The sequence below is a fragment of the Amyelois transitella genome, chromosome 14, assembly GCF_032362555.1.
Source record: "Amyelois transitella isolate CPQ chromosome 14, ilAmyTran1.1, whole genome shotgun sequence".
Lineage (NCBI taxonomy): Eukaryota > Metazoa > Arthropoda > Insecta > Lepidoptera > Pyralidae > Amyelois > Amyelois transitella.
The window spans coordinates 6,487,538-6,508,144 of record NC_083517.1 but is presented as its reverse complement, the minus strand read 5'-3'; the positions used below and the strand labels follow the sequence as shown (position 1 = coordinate 6,508,144).

At 34.5% G+C, this 20,607-nt stretch overlaps 1 protein-coding gene across 1 annotated transcript; it reads right to left on the bottom strand.

Annotated features, from left to right (window-relative positions):
• Positions 1-457: 457 nt before the first annotated feature.
• Positions 458-14,663, bottom strand: LOC106132284 (uncharacterized). The gene is made up of 4 exons (XM_060947957.1): positions 14,542-14,663; positions 7,715-7,856; positions 6,883-7,007; positions 458-626 (listed from the first exon to the last, which is right to left on the bottom strand). The coding sequence occupies exons 1-4, from the start codon at positions 14,544-14,546 to the stop codon at positions 458-460; spliced, it is 441 nt and encodes a 146-aa protein (XP_060803940.1). The 5' UTR covers positions 14,547-14,663.
• Positions 14,664-20,607: the final 5,944 nt, after the last annotated feature.

Genomic DNA, 20,607 nt, shown 5'->3' with positions numbered 1-20,607 from the left:
CAAATATGCTGTGAAAATCTTTTTAACTAATAAAAATTCATTCCATTCCCTGTATATAACGTCTAGTAACCATTCAACCTCTTTCAATAATCGGTATATTTTCTTAATTAAATTAGGCTAAACAATGGTATTTCTTCTTTATAATAAAATAACACTTAATTTTATATTAAAAACCATCAATAGAACTTTTGAAAATTAACAATTAGTGGACCTTTATACCTCCATGACTTTGTTTTATGGACACTTTGAATGGAATTTATAATTCATGCAAAAATAGGATTGTAATTAGATTGTTTTTTTTTCATGAAATATGGATTGATTTTTTTACATTTTTATCAAAAGAATTGAGTCATGTTTATAATTAAAGGTATCTTGTCAAAAATATGTAGTTTCTTTTTAAATTTTTGGTCAAAGCTTACGGTGAAAAAATAGATTCCATTTAAGAAGTAACAAGAGTTCACTTTTCATGACTTATCAAATATTTCATAAGTTCAAATAACATGTGTTTTTTAAAAGGACAATACGGGTAATTATGTCTGCATGCCTCTTGACCGGAGATATTCCCCATTTCATGTGCTGCTTTTATTATTTCCAATGATGTTTTGTCTTCTTCTCGAGGTTCTAAGCTGTAAAAAAAATATAATTATTTATTAAACCAATTCATGAATTTATGTATAATGAAACACATAGGAATAATAAGACAAGAAAAATAGCACTCAGGTTTTGCATTACAAAAGTAATACAACACAGTAAGTATTTTTTGGAATCCGTGGTTTACCTTTATAGAATCACTCAGGTCTTAGTCTTATTTACTTTGAATGTACTGGAATGATTTAACCAACCGATACGACTAAGTAGAGTAACTTTGTGAATTATGAATAAAATCGTACTACACGAGCTTCGTGACTTGGGTGCGATTCGACATGATACCACAAAAATAAAATATGTACAACCAAAATTTTTATTAACACTGGAAACTTAATTTGGTAGCAGGCAGGCCGATTGTAAAAATAATATGAAATAATTACATCATTTCATTCATTGTTGTAGCAATGACTAAGGGATCATTAGGGATCATGATAAGTGTAAATATAAAAGTAGTATCTGCTGACCTCTCTGGGAAAAAGACGAAATAGTAAGTAATATCAAAAAAGGTCAAAAATTAAGTGAAGTGGTTAACCTGCAAAATGCTTTATTAATCAAACAGATAATAAGCTGCAGGGGCACAATGCCAAGTTAACCTGTAGATAGAACCATATAGTAGAAATGTTGAAATTTATGTAAAGAATCGCTTCATTTCCTACTATTTGTCATCCTATTAAGTCCATACATTAAATAGTATCAACCTCTTTTTCACGTGTTACTGGCCAGTTATAAAAAGTTACATGTTTTGTTTTTTATTAAGGAACTTGAGTGAAAAAATTTGAATATCAAAACTAACTACGCAATAGTTCATCAAAGAGATACATAATTTAGGTCGCTTTTATTTTTCAATATATATTATTTAAAGTGTGTGTGCGTTTTTATTTGTCGTGAAGCTCTAATATCGTAGTTCGCGAATTGAACAAAATTGGTGCCGAAACCCGGGAATGAACCGGGGACCTTTAGATGTTTGTTGGATACGACAACGTCGTGCATCACCTCGATTAATAATTTAGGAATCGAGACAAAGCAGTGGGATGTCATCCTCATTTTCTTAGTGGTGTCCAAGCTAGACAATGAATCACTCCGTCAATGGGAAGTCAATACCAGTGGAATTGCATCCGATGCCTTACCTTCGTGGTCTGATCTGGTACTATTTTTAGAATCTCGTTTTCGGACACTGGAAATGATTGACAGTGGTAAACAAATTTCCAAGGTTCCTTATACAAACAAACGTACAGAGAAGGTTAATTCATTTGCATATGTTCAAGACAGCATTACAAAACATCAATGTACTATGTGTTCGGGGGATCATTTTCTCTACCAATGCAAGAGCTTTGGACAACTAATACCACGTGAGAGACAAGAGTTCGTAAAGAACAAATCGCTATGCTATAACTGCTTATCACCCACTCACTCAGTATACAAATGTCGTTACACAACAAGTTGCCGTAGATGTGGTAGACGACATCACTCCTTGCTTCATCAAGAGAAGGAGAAACAGCAAGAGCTTACAAATAATTCGGAAAACAATCACGCGCACACAAAATCACAGCGACAAAATCAAGCAGATATTCAACATTCATCACCCAATCATGGCGTGAACGTCGTTGCCAATTTTGCGAAGGAAGAAACGGTCATCGGTTCAGCTGACGTTCTTTTGGCAACGGCCATTGTGAAAGCGTATTCATTCAACGGGAAGTATTGTCTACTGCGTGCCTTGATCGACCAAGGCTCTCAAGCCTCCTTTGTAACAGAAGAGACTGTTCAGACGTTAGGCCTTAAACGTGTACCTGTTAGCGGCTGTGTGTCAGGGGTAGGAGATGGTCGACTGCATATAAGACATATGGTTTCTTTCCGCATTGAGTCTCGTAGGGACCCAAGTAAATCTATTCAAATTTCTGCTTACGTATTAAGATCTCTTATTTCGCGTTTGCCTTCTAGCAAACCCTCATCACCTGATTGGTCAGAAATCGAGAACCTATCACTGGCCGATCCAGGATTTATTTCACCTGGTAGAATCGACGTTTTACTAGGAGCCGAAGTATACGGCGACATCATTTTGAATGACATCATCAAACACCCAGAGGGACACTTATTAGCACAAAACACTATCTTTGGGTGGATCATTTCAGGTAAGGTGCCGCAAGGAGCACCAACTGATGTCACAAAAATGGTAAGTTTAAATGTTCAGGTCAAAGAAGACTTTTTACTCAAACAGTTTTGGGAGTTAGAAAACGAGCCAAACTCAATTCAAAAGAAATTCAGCAAGATGGAAGAAAAATGTGAAGAGTTTTTTGATTTAACTACTACTAGAAACAAGGAAGGTAGGTTTGTGGTTAGATTGCCTTTTAACAGCGATGATCCAGAGTGTCAATACGGAGGGTTGAAGGAGATAGCACAGAAAAGATTTTATCATTTGGAGAAGAAGCTACAGAAGAACCCGAAATTAAAAGAAGAATATGGTAAGGTAATGCAGGAATATCAGGACCTGGGTCACATGAAGGAAATTAAGGACGAAACAATTCATCCAAAGGCAGTGTATTTTCCACATCACGCCGTAGTAAGGGAAGATAGGGAAACGACAAAATTACGTGTTGTTTTCGACGCATCATGTAAAGGCGCGAACGGCGTTTCGTTGAATGACAACCTTCTTATCGGTCCCAAACTACAGCAAGATTTAAGGCACATTTTGATGAGATGGCGAAGATTCCCAATATGTATAGTTGCAGACATAGTCAAAATGTACCGGCAGGTACGTATACACGATGACGACACACGCTTTCAAAGGATATTATGGAGATTCAACCCAGATGAACCACTGGGTCAATTCGAGTTGCTCACACTCACCTTTGGAACAGCATGTGCACCTCATCTAGCAGTAAAATCACTGCAACGTTTAGCAGAGGATGAACAACTCAACTACCCTACAGCATCAGAAATCACGAAACGAGATTTCTATGTCGACGATTTAATGACATGCTGTGAAACAGAAGAAGAAGCTATTCAAATTTATACTGAAATGAACAAGCTAATGGAAGCGGGCGGTTTTCAATTACAGAAGTGGAGTAGCAACAACAAGGTATTGCTCCAGTTCATCGGTCAAGATAATCAGAAAACAGCTCCATCAATTCACATTAAGGCTGACAACATGGTAAAAGTCCTGGGCATTTGTTGGAACAGAAATTCAGACGAATTTCAATATACAGTAGAGTTACATGAAGTTAATAAATCACCAACAAAGCGCCAGGTGTTGTCTGACATTGCTCGTATATACGACCCAATGGGTTGGATTGCTCCAGTTGTTTTAACTGCAAAGGTTTTCATTCAAAAATTGTGGAAGTCTGGGTTGTCTTGGGATGATGAACTTCCTGAAGATTTGTTACACGAATGGCTCAAATACAGAGCTGAACTCTCCGAACTGAAAACCATATTTATTCCAAGATGGCTAAATTTTAATCAGGGTTGTGAAGTTGAACTGCATGCCTTCGCAGACGCATCTCAAATGGCTTACGCTGGAGTGGTGTACTTTCGAACAATAAACTCTAATGGCGAAATTCACGTACACCTACTTACCTCAAAAACAAAGGTAGCTCCGATTGAGAAACAACTATCAATTCCACGATTGGAATTATGCGGAGCGGTTTTAGCTGCAAAATTGCTTAACGAAGTGGCACAAGTTATGAACGTTCCTAAGAAAAGGCTCTATGCATGGACAGACTCCACTGTTGTTTTGGCGTGGCTTCGTGGATTGCCATCAAGATGGACAACCTTCGTTAGCAATAGAGTATCGGAAATTCTTAACATTATAGATAGTAGTCAGTTTAATCATGTTGGTACGAAGTTCAACCCCGCGGATTGCGCATCCAGAGGGCTACAACCATCTGATCTCAAAAGAGAGAAGCTCTGGTGGAGTGGACCAATATTCCTGTATGAAAGAAATATAACATTTTCAAAATTAGACTACACAACACAAGAAGAAATAAGAGCTAGTAATTCGCAGAAAATTAAGACTTTTGTTGCACTGAAAAAAGAGGACGAAAATCAACACTTGATAGTAGAAGAAAAGAATTTCTTTTGGAGTAAATATTCATCGCTGAAGAAAATGTTGCGGATTGTCTCATATGTAAGGAGAATTTTAAATTTTAGATTACAAAATATCGAAAGGGAGAAGTATCCGGATTTTATCACAGCGAAAGAAATGAATGATTCTTTATTAAGTTGTGTTAAGAGAGTACAACATCTGTGGTTCAAGGAGGAAATCGCGCAACTAATGTCTGGAGGTTATGTCCCTAAGAAAAATTCACTACACGCTCTCAACCCCTTTTTAGACGAAATGGGACTTCTGAGAGTAGGTGGCCGAATAAATTTATCACATTTGAGTTACGACGAGAAACATCCCTTAATAATGCCTGAGATGAGTCTTCTTACCCAGGTCATTGTAGAGGATGCTCATAGCTCAACGATGCATGGTGGACCTCAAGCTATGCTCAATTACATAAGAAGCAAATTTTGGATAATACATGCTAGAATATTAGTCAAGAAATTGTTTCGACGTTGCGTCACATGTATTAGGTATTCTCAACGTAAAGTCACCCCACTGATGGGTCAGTTACCAGAAGTTCGTTTGAAACCAAAAAAGGCTTTTATGTCATCAGGTGTGGACTACGCGGGCCCCATAAATCTCAGATTTTCTCCTGGTAGAGGAGCTAAATCCTACAAAGGCTACATTTGCTTATTTGTTTGCATGGTGACTCGCGCTATCCACATAGAAGTGGTATCTGATTTGACTTCCAAAGGTTTTATTGCCGCTTTTCGTAGGTTTGTTGGTCGTCGTGGTCGTTGCACCGACTTGCATTGCGACAACGGCACTAACTTTGTTGGTGCTGACAAAGAGCTCAGGGAAATTTTCAACGCAACTAAATCAAAAATTCCTCAAGAGATTGCGGAATTATTAGCTATGGAAGGAACAAAATTCCATTATATTCCACCTCTTAGTCCTAACTTTGGTGGTCTTTGGGAAGCAGGTGTGCGCTCAGTTAAGACACATTTAAAGAAGGTGATAGGGGATCGTACTCTGACCTATGAGGAAATGTGTACGGTTTTAGTGCAGATCGAATCTTGCCTCAATTCTCGACCACTAACTCAGTTAAGTGAACATTCAGTCGACCCTCTCCCCTTGACGCCTGGTCATTTTCTAGTAGGTGAACCTCTCATTAATGTAAGTGACAATAATTTTGCGAATCAAACTGAATATGTTAATTTAACTAGTAGATGGAAATTAGTCCAAAAAATTGCGAATGATTTCTGGCATAGATGGTCAAAAGACTATTTATTAAATTTAGATAAGAGGTATAAATGGACTACTAAAAAATCAGAACCTGATGTTGGTGATATTGTAATTGTTAGAGAGGATAATCTTCCTCCAACTAAATGGATTCTTGGTAGAATCATTGAAACACATCCAGGCAAAGATAACATCACTCGTGTTGTTACGATAAAATGCAAGGACAAATTGTTGAAACGTCCTATAAATAAACTTTGCTTTCTGCCTAAATGATTCATGTTTGTTAAAAAATTAATCGTAGTTTCTATAAATTGAATACATAAATATTCTTTAGGTTCTTTCTTTAGTTCCACCATATGTTATGGTGGGCGGTTTTATATAATAAATATAGCATTTGTAGTAAGGTATGTAATAGCCTTGTCACGGTGGGCGGTTTTATTGTATATAATTTTTCTTTTATAATAATTTCACAAATCTTACGTTTACATGTAATTAATCAATAAGGTTTGACATAGAATACGTACTAGAATTTTTGTTAATTGAAGTGAATCTAAGTTCTTATAGACTGTTTTTTAAAGGACAAGTCCTTGGTGGGCGGGATGTTGAAATTTATGTAAAGAATCGCTTCATTTCCTACTATTTGTCATCCTATTAAGTCCATACATTAAATAGTATCAACCTCTTTTTCACGTGTTACTGGCCAGTTATAAAAAGTTACATGTTTTGTTTTTTATTAAGGAACTTGAGTGAAAAAATTTGAATATCAAAACTAACTACGCAATAGTTCATCAAAGAGATACATAATTTAGGTCGCTTTTATTTTTCAATATATATTATTTAAAGTGTGTGTGCGTTTTTATTTGTCGTGAAGCTCTAATATCGTAGTTCGCGAATTGAACAAGAACCATCATGATTGTTATTAGTTGTAAAAATAAAAAATAGATGTATCTTACGTTAACATAAACGTAAATCCTCTTAGTTCGTTGTCTGCTGGTTCTGACCCCAGGCTGCAGTAGAAATAACGGGCGCATTGTGTTGCATCGTATAGCAAAATCTTCCTCCAGCGAACGTGATATTTCTAAAACATATACAATTTTTTGTTTAAATTGTGTATTTATTAAACAGACTTCAATTTCAGTACTGAAGAACTATCTAGCTATCTCTCTCAGCTGAAAAAATCTGTACGACGTGAATATACTGCGATTATCCTAACAACGAGAAATTATTACTTGCAGAGACACACAGACCTTAGTAGATTTGTTTCCTTGCGGACGACATGTAGAAATAACATGAAGTTACTAGAGGCCGCCCGCGACTTCGTCCGCATGGAAACCCTATCAATCCCGCGGGAACTCTGGGATAAAAAGTAGCCTATGTGTTATTCTGGGTCTTCAGCTACCTACATACCAAATTCATGGTAATCGGTTCAGTAGTTTTTGCGTGAAAGAGTAACAAACATCCATACATCCATACAAACTTTCGCCTTTATAATAGTAGTAGGATTTGTACTTAAAAATTAAAAGTTACGTTTTAAAATAAAAATTTGGAATCATCAACAATAAGTTCGCTGCAAACCGACCGCGGTCTCTTCAGAGAAGATGAAAATGTTAATTTACTGTTAATGTGTATTGACTAGTACCAGTTCTCGCAATAATGGATTGGTCGGCAATAAGGGCTCGGACAGATCAGGTCCATGATGAGCAATTTTCCTAAGATTGATGCAGACATACGGACTAGATATTCAAAACTCAAGCAATAATAAGGGACAAAATTAATTTGACTTACCAAATTATGGCTCTGTGAGCTAACGTCTCGTTTGAACAAAAACTTCAAAAATTTGCCGCCTGACGTTAAAGATTGGAAATCTTTGACTAATATGTGAAGAGAGTAGAGAACACCAAACAGAAGGCCCAAAAGGATGATTAGTCTGTAAACAGATTATTTGGTTATGTTCAAAGTTCAAGAAAAAATACGAGTATTAATAAAATATAAAGAAAAGTACTTTAAAAATAATACAATTTAATGAGAGTTCAAAGAATATGTTATTAAAAAAACATATTTTCGCAAGAATACAAAAGTAAATTTGAGGCTTTTTGGAATAGATACATTGCTTTTAAAAAAGACAAGGATTAACAATTATTATTTATCTTGAAAAAGTACATATCAGAACTAGTTTTATAAAGTTAGTATTTCCAAATTTTTATCTAAACTATATACTATATATAGGTCCTACATGAAATTGGAGTTTTGTTGTATTGGCCACTTTAATCACAAATTTCTTCTCTTTGGTAGGAATTCCAAATTCAAATTTATTGAGCTATATAAACGGTGAACTAAATAGTTCACCTTTATTCATTTGTTTTTTAGTTCTTCTATTTTTTCTGTTACTCAGTTTACAAAATGGAAAACTTGAAATAACACTTTATTTACGAGTTCGAGTTCCACCATGGCACCAGTGCTGCGGAAACGGCTCGAAGGGTTAATGATGTGTATGACGATCATGTTGCAATAGAAAACACGGTAGGTACGTTTTTGGTTCCAACGTTTTTGTTCAGGAAATTTTGACCTGCAGAACAAGCCACGTTGACGGGCGGAAACCCTAGTTGATAATGAAGAATTGAAGGCTATTGTGGAAATGGATCCATCGCAAACCACGACCGGGTTAGCTTCAGGCTTTAATGTTAGTATGAAACTATTTTAATCCAGTTCAAGCAAATTGGGAAGATTAAGAAACTTGAAAGCAAACCGGCAAACGCGTGTCGACTGTTGCGTTACATTTCTTAACCGGCACAATAATGAAAGGTTTTAAAATCAAATCATTACCTGTGATGAAAAGTGGATTCTCTACGATAATCGGAAACGCTCAACGCAATGGCTGGACCCTGGTCAGCCAGCTAAGTCCTGCCCCAAGCGAAAATTGACCCAAAAGAAGTTACTTGTAAGCGTTTGGTGGACCAATGCTGGTGCCGTTCATTACGGTTATATCAAATTTGCCCAGACGATTACGGCAGACGTCTTTTGTCAGCTATTGCAAACTATGATGGAAAAGCTAGCTGCTAAACAAACGACGCTGGTCAATCGCTCCACGCCTCTGCTGATTCACGACAAAGATAGACCACACACTGCACAACAGATTACCATTTTTTTTTTCGAAATTTGGATAACTTCTTCCAAGGGAAAAACTTTAACACCGATAGAGCAGTCCAAACCGCCTTCAAAGATTTATTGATTCCTGTCTGAATGGTTTTTTTTTAAGTAAAAGGATCAGTGAACTACCTATGAGATGGATAATGGTTCTTACTTTGAATAAATTTAATGTTTTAAAAAATATTCGACTTTTTGTTCCTCCTATACCTAACAGTAATTTCACGTTGCCATATTGTGCACCCACAACCTTGTATTGGCGGCTCAGAGGCAAAACTTTACCTGTGCGCCACCGAAGCCTACTAGGGTTGAATAATTGACAATAACCTCCAAACTCGTCGATTTTAGCTGGGTATTGCAGTCAATTGTGGATGTGGTACATACAAAACTGGTAACATAATTTCTCTTATGCTAGTAGAGTGCATGACAAATAAATTCTTCAAACGACACATTAAAAATTCACCCGTAAGTTTTATTTACAATTTTTTTTTTTCTGTATACTTTCTTAATTAATAAATAACATATAATCACGTCTGTATTCCCTGCGCAGAAGAAAGGCCACGCTCAGCTGCTTGTCCTAATGGTAGAATTGAGATTCAAATAGTGACAGGTTGCTAGCCCATCGCCTAAAGATGAATCCCAAGTATATAAGCCTGTCCCTTAGTCGCCTTCTACGACATCCATTGGAAAGTGATGGAGTGGTCCTTCTTTTTTCTATAGGTGTCGGGAACCACACTTGAATTAATATACCTACCAAATCAATATTTTTCAACCAAAATACGTTACAAGTTTGTTTACCTTAATTTCAGTTCCTACTTAAAGAAATGAATACCTACCTAACCATAAGGAGGCAGTAGTATCTATGAGTAAAAGGTATCGAAGTAACAACAGTAAGTCCAAAAGGAAAACATATACACTGGAGGCATGTAATTTGAAACCGCTCACTTAGGTACTGAATGACACTTTCGCCTCGCAAACATGATAAGAGTACTTTCCAAGAATTGAATATTCTTGTAAAAATTGATTATGACATCATAGTCTAGTAAGAAATCGAAATGGAATATTTTCTCTTGTCAATTAGGTGCCGTGTGGTTCCCGGCACCAATACAAAAAAGAATAGGACCACTCCATCTCTTTCCCATGGATGTCGTAAAAAGCGACTAAGGGATAGGCTTACAAACTTGGTATTCTTTTTTAGGCGATGGGTTAGCAACCCGGCACTATTTGAATCTCAATTCTATCATTAAGCTAAATAGCTGAACGTGGCCATTCAGGCTTTTCAAGGCTGTTGGCTCTGTCTACCCCGCAAGGGATATAGACGTGACCATATGTATGTATGTATGTCAATTATTGTTGTTACATTTTTCTTATATTAAGATGAAATTCGTTCGCCCGTTCGGCCCGTCTTTTATAGTACCCGTGACGTAGTGTGATAGGTGTAAAATAAACAGTTGGTTGAATCGAAATGAATAATGTCTGCGTCGCGTTGTTTCTAGATTTAGCAATACGTTTACGAGTTATAGCCATGTTACGTATAACTATCCAACTTATAAAATTCACTTTATAGTGTTCGTAGATGCTGTTCCCGAGATAACTGATTTATACAACTAACCATAACCATACATTGCGTTTTATACACACCCCTCAAAATGATAGTGAGTGGATTCTTCTTCTTAAAATCTGTTTTCCGCAAATGAGTCTTTCGCAGTAATTTATGCATAGAAGGAGCTAGTTCTAAGTCCATTATACTGCTCTTACGTGAACCATATGATGACTCTACTTCGTGGGGTGGTACAGGAATGGGTTACGTAAGGCATACTTATGTATTAACATATGTAATTATATTTACGTTGTATTCACTGTTAACTGACTTTTTATAAAAGAAATAATTATTCATCCAAGCATATGTTTATTTTTGAGTGTGAAAAGTGTTTGAGGGGTTCAGGGGTAGACATAGATAATGGTCTCCAAAAGACGTCAAGGTGACGTTCAGTTAAATGGCTTCCTAAAAGAACCGAGATTCAAATACTGATAAGTAGCTAATTTATATTACTTATATCAAAAAACGGTCATAGACGTAAAGAACTGAGACAAGTTTATAGCAATTACAATTTCAGTCACACTGCTCTCCTAAATGTGGAATCTAACTTTATAAGTCATTTCCTCGATTGACTTTTACAATCTGTGCGAAAAAAGAATATTCGCTATGTTCTTATCTTCGCCACCAAGATCATCATGGAGGCTATTCATAGCGGTTGTTCCGGATGAGAACGTGAATGCGATTTTCTTCCTATGGATATGAATTTTATTATTTACATTATTTATGTAACAATACCAACATTTCATTTGGTAAAATATTGTTCCCTTGGGATGTGCACTAGAGGACTATGCGCTACGGCGTTACGCCCAAAATCTTATTACCTATTCCTTATTTGTATCAAGTCATGAGTTTAAGAATAAACATATTTAGGTTTTTTTAAAGGGCGTTGAGGCCCTTCACCGTGACTTGTATTTTTCGCTTACAAGCACACGCTGTTTAAATATAACTATCCATGTTACGTCACACATTCGATTGGTCTTTTCTTGACATTGATTAAAAGTTACGTAAACACTAGACGAGGTGTGCGAAATTATTATAATGTCGATGACCTGAATAAACAAAATCTATGGAAATTTCAAATAGTGCAACCTCTTTGATGTAACTTAAAATTTATACAAGTGAATTTGACGAAATCTTGAAAACTAAAATTAGTAAAATAGAGGGGGCAGGTTGCGCTATTTGGGGTTTAATAGAAATGATATAACATGATGAAAACAAAATCGATCGATTAATTTAAGATATGAGATAATTTTAAATTTTCTATTTCGGATTAATTATTTAAATGATACGGAACACTACTTGCGCTGATTTGCTCTTGGCTAGTTATTTAAAAAATGGGCTATAAAATTTTCATAGGAGAAAGTATTACGTAGTCGGTCGATAAATCGAATTGCTTTTGTTCAATTACGGCGCTAGCGCGCAACAAAGCACTGAGCCAATGAAGAGATAATCCATATCTACATAGGTATAATAAAAAGGATCTGACCGATGTACTTGAAAGATTCAATCGATATTAGGGTTCTATACCTATAAGACCAACAGAAGGTAAAAAGTAATTTTAGAATTTCTGTCTGTTTGTTTGTACTCGCATCATACAAAAACTATTGCTCTGGTAAGAATGCAGTCGTCATCTTTTTCAGTATATTAAAATAAAGCGGGCAATAGCTGGTTTAGCATATGCCTGCACATTCTATTCGAGGTTTCACAAATAGAAACTAGAACATTTTTCTTTTTCTATTGTCTAAGACTTTGCTAAATAACTATGTGACAAGTTACTTTTCTCTATACTAGTCTAGTAGGTAAAAAAAATTGTCTGGTTATGTAACCATTTCATAATGAAGATTAAAAAAATTGAAGTGGAAAGGTCAAAAATATTGCATACGCACGCATCATGCGCAAGCACATTGAAATTTGTTTATAATTTGTATGTAACTGTTTTATCTATTTTTAGTCGCAGTTGAGAATAATAATGGTATCATCGTAACATTGAGGTTTTTTGGTCACTGGAGCTGTTATGAGTGCCTATTCCGGTCACGATTACGTCAATCCATTATATAAAAGATGTTATTTAGATGAACTAATCTTTTTGTAGCGAATAAAGCTATATTTTCTAGGGTTATTGTTTCAACTTACTTCGCAAGAAGTCATTTATGTATGCAAAACTTTGATATTTCGAAAGTACAATTTAGCAGTTGTCAAATAATATTGAAGATTATATTTCTATTATTAGTACCTACTCGTAAATAAAACAGTTTACTCTTCAATATCTATGCATAAAAAATGTCTATTTAGACAAGCTTTATGAAATTTGACGTACAGATAAATTAGGTACTTGCATCATGACCATAAAACATTATCTCACAATAAAAATAAATAAGTTAAATTTATTTTGTAATTTTTATGGACACATCGACAGTCCACCTCCTAGTAAACTAAAATAAATATAAAAATGAAATCTTAATGTATTACAATGGAATGATATCCTTAAAAGCTAAGAAAAAAAGTCTAGGTGAATTCTCTCGGCGTTAGCCCAGAATGCGATCTTAGAAGAGGACAATGACCTTTTCTCTCTGGAGAGAAGCCTAAGGGCCATATGTGAAGTGAGTAAGTTAGGCGCGGCGATTAGAACTTATGTACCTCCGAACAACGTACTGTTTCTGTGTCGGATCTTACCACTGTGATCGTGTACATGAACATGATTTAAAATTGTAAAGTTTAATTTTCAGCTTAACACAAAATTACAAATATACCTTTGCTCATGAAATAGGTACCTAATATTTTAATAAATTATATCATGTAGGTACACCACATTTTAACATAACCCACAATCGTTTGATCGCATGTACAGCTAAATAATAGAAAAAAAAAAAATGTTTTCACAGATATCTGTAGCAAAATACAGATTGAACTAAAAAGTTGGCATATAGTCTTTATTAATATAAATAATTAACAAAACTAACACTATTAATTAATCTTATTCCTTCTAGGTGTTTATTAACCGCCGGTTGCTTGAATGTACAGGATTCCTTACGATGTTATCCCTCACCGTAAGAGCATCGATTAGTACGCAAACTAATGTACATCACATCGAAAAAACATTGGTGTGGGATTTGAACCTATGCCTTTACGCGCAATACAATTTTATCCGCACACCTAATCGATTCACACAATTATAACACAACATTTTTCGCAAACAAACGAAGCTATAAAATTAAAGTGTACAATACTTATTTAAGTATTCCAATATTTTACCTACTAATAAATGGATAATCTTGAATTTCGCGACGTTAAGTACGCGATAAAAGAATAAAGATCATGTTATCATGTGATTAGTGCGAATTAGAAATATTACTGAAGTAAGTACATACATACAAAGGTATTTGCTCTTTGAGGGTATAGATGGCACTCATAAATAATAATCCCTACTAGAAAATATTACAAAATCTTAATGTTTGCTTCTAGTCTTTGTTTTGTTATGGAAATAAATAATAAATTACCATATTCTATTTCGAAAAAGATTCCTACGTGCTCTCAATTTGTTTTTTGCATTAAAACAAAAGGAAAATTTGACTTGATTATAAATTAAATTTTTTTGATATACCTATCGAACCTACCGATGAAATTTAGCATAAGAAAAAAAATGATATAAGAAGAAGAAGGGAGAAGATCTAAGATTATTAACATAAAATTAGAGTAAAATGTTGATTTTATAATGTTTTTTAAAGTTGAAGAAATTATCGTAACTTGGGCATGTTAATGTAAATTTACGAAAATAAGTATTTAAAAAGTAAAATTATATACATAACATAACAAGATAAAAATTAAAATATTAAGAAAGTAAATAAATAAACAAATAAATAATGCAAACCTCATATTGCCCACACCACCGTCTTCTAGTTTGTTATACAAAACAGCAATGAGAGAAACCACATATGTCACATGACTCACTTGTATCCCATTTCCAAAGAAAGCACAAGACAGAAATTCACAATATATATATATATCTCAAGATTAACTTTGAAGTTGGCGCTCTTACTATGACGAACTATTTACTGGCGAATGTTAACCATTCGAATTGAAATACCCCACTCTCCTTCAACGCGAAAGGCCTGCGGAATCTCCTCAAACGGAACGGCATACGTAAGCAATTTGCTGTAGGAAAGTGGCTGTTTGGACCACCTTAACAGGTTTAGTGTTTTATTTCCTCGAAAGATTACTCAGATAGACTGTGTAACCGTATGTTTATCTCAGATTATGTGCAATATAAGCTGCCGTGACAAAAGGATTCGTTGCATCACACAATTATATGCAAGTGATGATGGACAAGATCCGTTATAATCCGTTTTTTGGAAATGTAAACAAAGCAAGACTATTGACTATCTTCAAACGACTTAAAAAAATGTGATTAAAGGCGTAGCTATTTATTTTACTCGTTACCTATTGTAGGTATTCATTTAGGGATGGGTGCCCATCGGAGCCATAAATAAAGCAAAATAGATTTTTTACTTTATAAACTGATATGTCGAATATTATTAAATACAATAAAATACTTATAAATAAATGTATTCTTAATTAAAATTGGAGACTCATGTTTTAATAGGCTAGTTAAAAAATAATCTGACATACATTATTTTTATCTACAGATAAATTTAACCGGCAAAACAATATTAATAATTGACTTTTCAACGTTTGGGTAGTTAATTTTTAAACTGGGGCAGACGTGATCGTGATCGTCGAGCTGCATTCGGCATTGTTCTCAAGGCAAAGTGTAAAATAAACATTACCTGATTGTTTTCGACCAAATACATATATATATAATCAATTCCCAGAGTAATCATAATAATATTGATCTGAAAAATATTTAAAGCTGAAATAGAAACGCCATGTTGTTTGTGCTGTAATATTTATTTTTATATGTGCTTGAGCGACTAATGACGATTTATAATTATTATGTGTAGACAAACTATTAAGTGTTTTTGGACAAGTATGAGTGCGCATCGTGAGGAATCCTGCACATTCAGGCAACTGGATGTGAAATCATGATCGATCCAATACGAGCTAGGTTCATCTAAAAAGGTTGCAAGGAGATCGAGATATGGGAGTCGCTTCGTAAGAAAACATGACTCGCCCAATCCTGAAGCCATGATCAAAGGATACGCCTAATACTAATGACATACCCCAGGCCCGCTTTTACGACATATCTAGTATTTTAAATCGAGAACTGACTTAAACTCAACTTTGGCAACAGTAATTTCAAGAGGAAGTTTAATTGCCAAATCGAAGAAAAGAAAAAGTATCTTAAAAAATAATTAAATTGCCGATATAAAAATAAAATAGGAAATAAAGTGTTAGTATAGTAAGGAAGAAAAGAAGTGCATGAAATTTAAGAATTTAGCTTGCGAGAAAGAATTTTTATTTTGGTTTCTGTTACTCTTCTTTTATCGCCCCATCAGTTTTAAGAAAAATATTAAATGTATAGACACCGGAATTTTTCTGTCTTATTATACATATATGTATTGATTAATTAATTTTTATTCCATACTTAAAGTTTATATTACCTCTTCATTTCGTGAAGTGTATGCGAATCTTTTGTATTACAAGTAGGTATAGCATTTTAGTTTCCGAAGATATCATAGCCACAAACTGGTTTCTCCGTCGCAAATGAATTCCATCTAGAAAGTTTGATCTAGGAAATAGTCAGGCAAATGCACGACCTGGTAAAGCAAGTAATTGCATAACAAAAAGCACCGTACCTATAATAAGTACAAGTATAGGTTCTATCTTATGTGTGCCATTAACTACCCAAGTACTAGGGAAAAGTGGATATTTTTTAAACTGAAAACTTATTTATTGGTGGTTAAAAGGCAATCAAATTTTCTTTTTATGTGGTGTAGCGAAACCCTACCAGAAAATGTCGTGTGGTATCGGGCACTTTAGAATAGAACCACGATATCTAACTAAGAGCTATCTCTTAGCCACATATACTTGGGATACCTGTTTGTATGCGATGGGCCAACCTGTCACTATTTGAATCTCAATTCCATCATTAAGTCATACAGCTGAACTTTGCCTTTCAGTCTTTCCAAGACTGTTAGCTCTGCCTACCTAGCATGTTTATCTCCTTAAAATCTTATATCACGTCTTTGTGTGATTTTAGGTATTATGTATGGTAGTGTATGAATTATTAAAAGTATGGTGTATGTGTAGTAAAATTGCTAAATAACAGTGATTTATTAAAAGTATGTTAATTATTATTGGCATAATTAAATTGCTAAAGTAAGTAAAATGTTGTAAATAATAATCGTTATATGTTATACTGGTAATTTAACTGTATGTAATTAATAATAACTTAAAGCCAAGTAAATGTCTTAAGAATATTCAGACAATGAGAGGCAGGAGCAATTAAACAGAACTTGTAAAATGAGGTGCTTATAGGTCTTCGTTCCTCTGGTTTCATGTACTTATGGAAGTTATTATTGCACAAAACAACAGAACTTTGAAATACTTAGTCATAATAAAAAGCAGCCTTATGTTTCACTACATACTTCACAAAAAACTTATGTGGAGGAAAATACCAGATGTCATAACAGAAATCGAATATATACATATTACAGCTTAATATCTCACGGAGTAGACAGAGCAAAGCGATAATAAACTTGAAAGCTAAGTTTATTGGCTGAGATTCAAAGATAGCGTGACAAGTTGCATGTCCAGCACCAAAAATAAGAATCCCAAGTATGTATGTATGTATATAGCTTTTTGCTTTTTACACCAGATTTTTTTTATGACGTACGATCGCGTTCATTTCTACCGTTATAGTTTTAACTCTTACGGGTTGAAATAGCGTGCACTGTGGTTCCACTACATTCACACAGACATGCGTATTCAAAAAGAATAAATATTCCATCAAACGAATACGGTCTTTAATACCAATGATTACTAAGTAAAACAGTTTATTATTCTATGACATATAACATAACAAAACAGAAAGAGACGGTAATCAATGATGGCCGAACTTGGCCCGAGAAATGTCGATCAAGAAATCATCGTCTATTATTATTTGCATAAGACTTTTTACGCTACCCTCTTCTTGATGGCGCGTTATCCAACGCTTCACCGTAACCCACTAAAACAAATAAATAAGTATCAAATAGAGAGAGATATACATAATTAAATTTATAAACAAAGTATTAATAAAACGATTGAGTAATATAATTAACATCTTATTATATTATTAAATTGAAATATAATGGACTTGGTGAAATTACACAACTAGTGGCTTTAACCAGAATTGTTGTTTTTTGTGTTATTTGTGTAAATGTGTGAGTGACAGCGGTGACCGCAAGCTACTCGTATAAAGTTTTGCGAACTATGACTGCAAATATGAACGCGAGCGTACCTGCCCTAAGACTTACAATTTGTATGGAAATATGATTATACATTAAATTGTCTGATATAAAAAAAGGCTACGTTTTATTCTTAAATTTCATCAGGACGAGAAATACAAGAATTTGGACCTTTTATAATGTGGGTGGCGCGGAGTTGCGGGCAACAGTTAGTAGTAGGAAATAATTGTTGGGTTTAGGTACCTACTGTCTGAACCTCATTTCAATTAGGTCCATCATTATGTCATCCGTGAACGTGGCTTTAAAGTCTTTTCCAATCTGTGGGTTCAGTGTATCCCATATAAGTAAGAGATACCTTCATACATACGTGATACACTATACATATTATTTATTATATACTAGCGGACCCGACAGACTTCGTTCTGTCAAAAAGATTTGTAATGTAGCAATTTTTTGTTTTTTATAATAGGGGCAAAAAATTCTGCTGAAAAGAACCGTCATCCTGGTGACAGGGCGTGAACTTTATATAAAAGCAATAAAGCTTAAATTGACTACGTTTTAACTAGAAAACGTTTCTATGGGAAAAGAGAAAGGCTGGTTTTAGGGATTTTCTGGCAATTATTCGAATTTTTCTCGCCGTAAAAACCATCCTCGAAATACAACGAACATATAAAAAAAATATTGCCAAATTGGTCCAGGCGTTGTTGAGTTATGCGCTTACCACACATGCGATTCATTATTATATTATAGACAGAAGAAATGACTAACAATTTAATTCCGAATAGACATCTGTGCTTTCCACAAGAAAATTTGAGGAGAAGCTTTTGTTGTTGAAACCTTTAAAGGCTAAAGCTTTTTAATAGTTCCATATTAATGCAATAGATGGGGTTGCTGCTTTGCAAAAAGTATATCTAAGGAATGCTTATGAAAAGCATGTCTAAGGAATGCTTCTACAAATTTGGCTTTTCTACCAACAAGTTGATTTGAGATTACTCTAAAGTTGACTCTTGACTACATAGATGGCAGTGCTAAATGAATTGCTTCACAGACTGCCTACCAACCCAAATTATCCCTCAAGAAAAGATAAGTCCGGTAATCCCAACCAATATTATAACCACGAAAGTAAGTTTATTTATTACCACTTCACGGGTTATCTACTGAATAAATCTTTTTAAAATATCACGTAAGTATATTTACCTAATTAAGTATATGTAGAAAGACATAAGGTACCGTTATCCCAGTAAAAAACTATAGTTCCCGTGGGATCTGCGAAATACCTGTATTCTTTGGTAGGTGGCGCTTAATTTGTTGCTTTTTTGTAGATGGCGTTTAATTCGTCACTATTAATATAATATATATAATGTTATAAGTGGAGCTAAATTCACGCGGGTGAAGCTGCGGGTAAAAGCTAGTTGTATGTTGATTACCAATGTCTTATGCATTGTCATTCGGTTTAGCTCATCTGTTCATGTTAAACCAGAGATATCAAAAAGCGCCTGGGGATAAATCTACACTAATATTATAAAGAGGAAAACTTTGTTTGTTTGGTTGTAATGAATAGGCTCAAAAACTACTGGACCGATTTTAAAAATTCTTTCACCATTCGAAAGCTACATTATCCACGAGTAACATAGACTATATTTTATTTTGGAAAAAAATAGGGTTCCGTAATAATATATAAAAATAATTGGCAAAACAGCGTTTGCCGGGTCAGCTAGTATCTAATAAACTAATGCTAGTATGGTCAACAACATATCAAGCTACCCAATTAACTGCGGGTTCAACTCTTTTACCACGTCTTATGATTTTCGAGCAAGGCAACTTGACATTCGGTTTATTATACAAGCTCTAACAAAAGGCAACGTGTAGAGCAAAAGTACCAATTTCGTGCATGTTATTTTATAGTTAGAATGACATAATGGTCTACTAATAATGGTAATGATAAGACGGTGGTGTAGAATCATAGTATGGAATTTTAGGAGTAACAAATATACTTATTCAATTTTAAATTCAGTATTGAACTAACCTACGACATGTTTATCATGTAAAATTGGCTTTAGTTGTATGAAAATTCAACCCTAATATCACGCGAAAGTAGGACACATCCCACTGTACGTAACAACTTGTAGAAGTTTCTGGATTTTACGATCGAAGCCATCCTTGCGTTCTTTTTGCAATTAGACATTTTATTGTAACGGTGGGCAGTGGGGGAAATTGTCGGTAGTTTCATATGCTATTATCTCGCAGCGTTTATTATTTTTTACCGACTTCAATTAAAAGAGGTTTATTTATATTCTTTTGCACAATTTCTTTTGAAGCAGACACAGGTACAGGGTAGAAAGATCCAATACATTTTAAGGTTAATTATTATTCAGAATTGAGATTAAGCGTTAAGAGAGACCATGTCTATGATGAAAACCTAGTTACTTTTAATTCAACCTCAAATTTTTACTTTCAAATCAAAAATTTGAATTATTTTCATTAGTTGTAATTTTAATATTGCTGTGTATGTCACTATTATATTTGTTCATTTTTAAATTTATATGTGAATAGAGTCATAGCGTGTGTACTTGTCTTGTCACGCGACT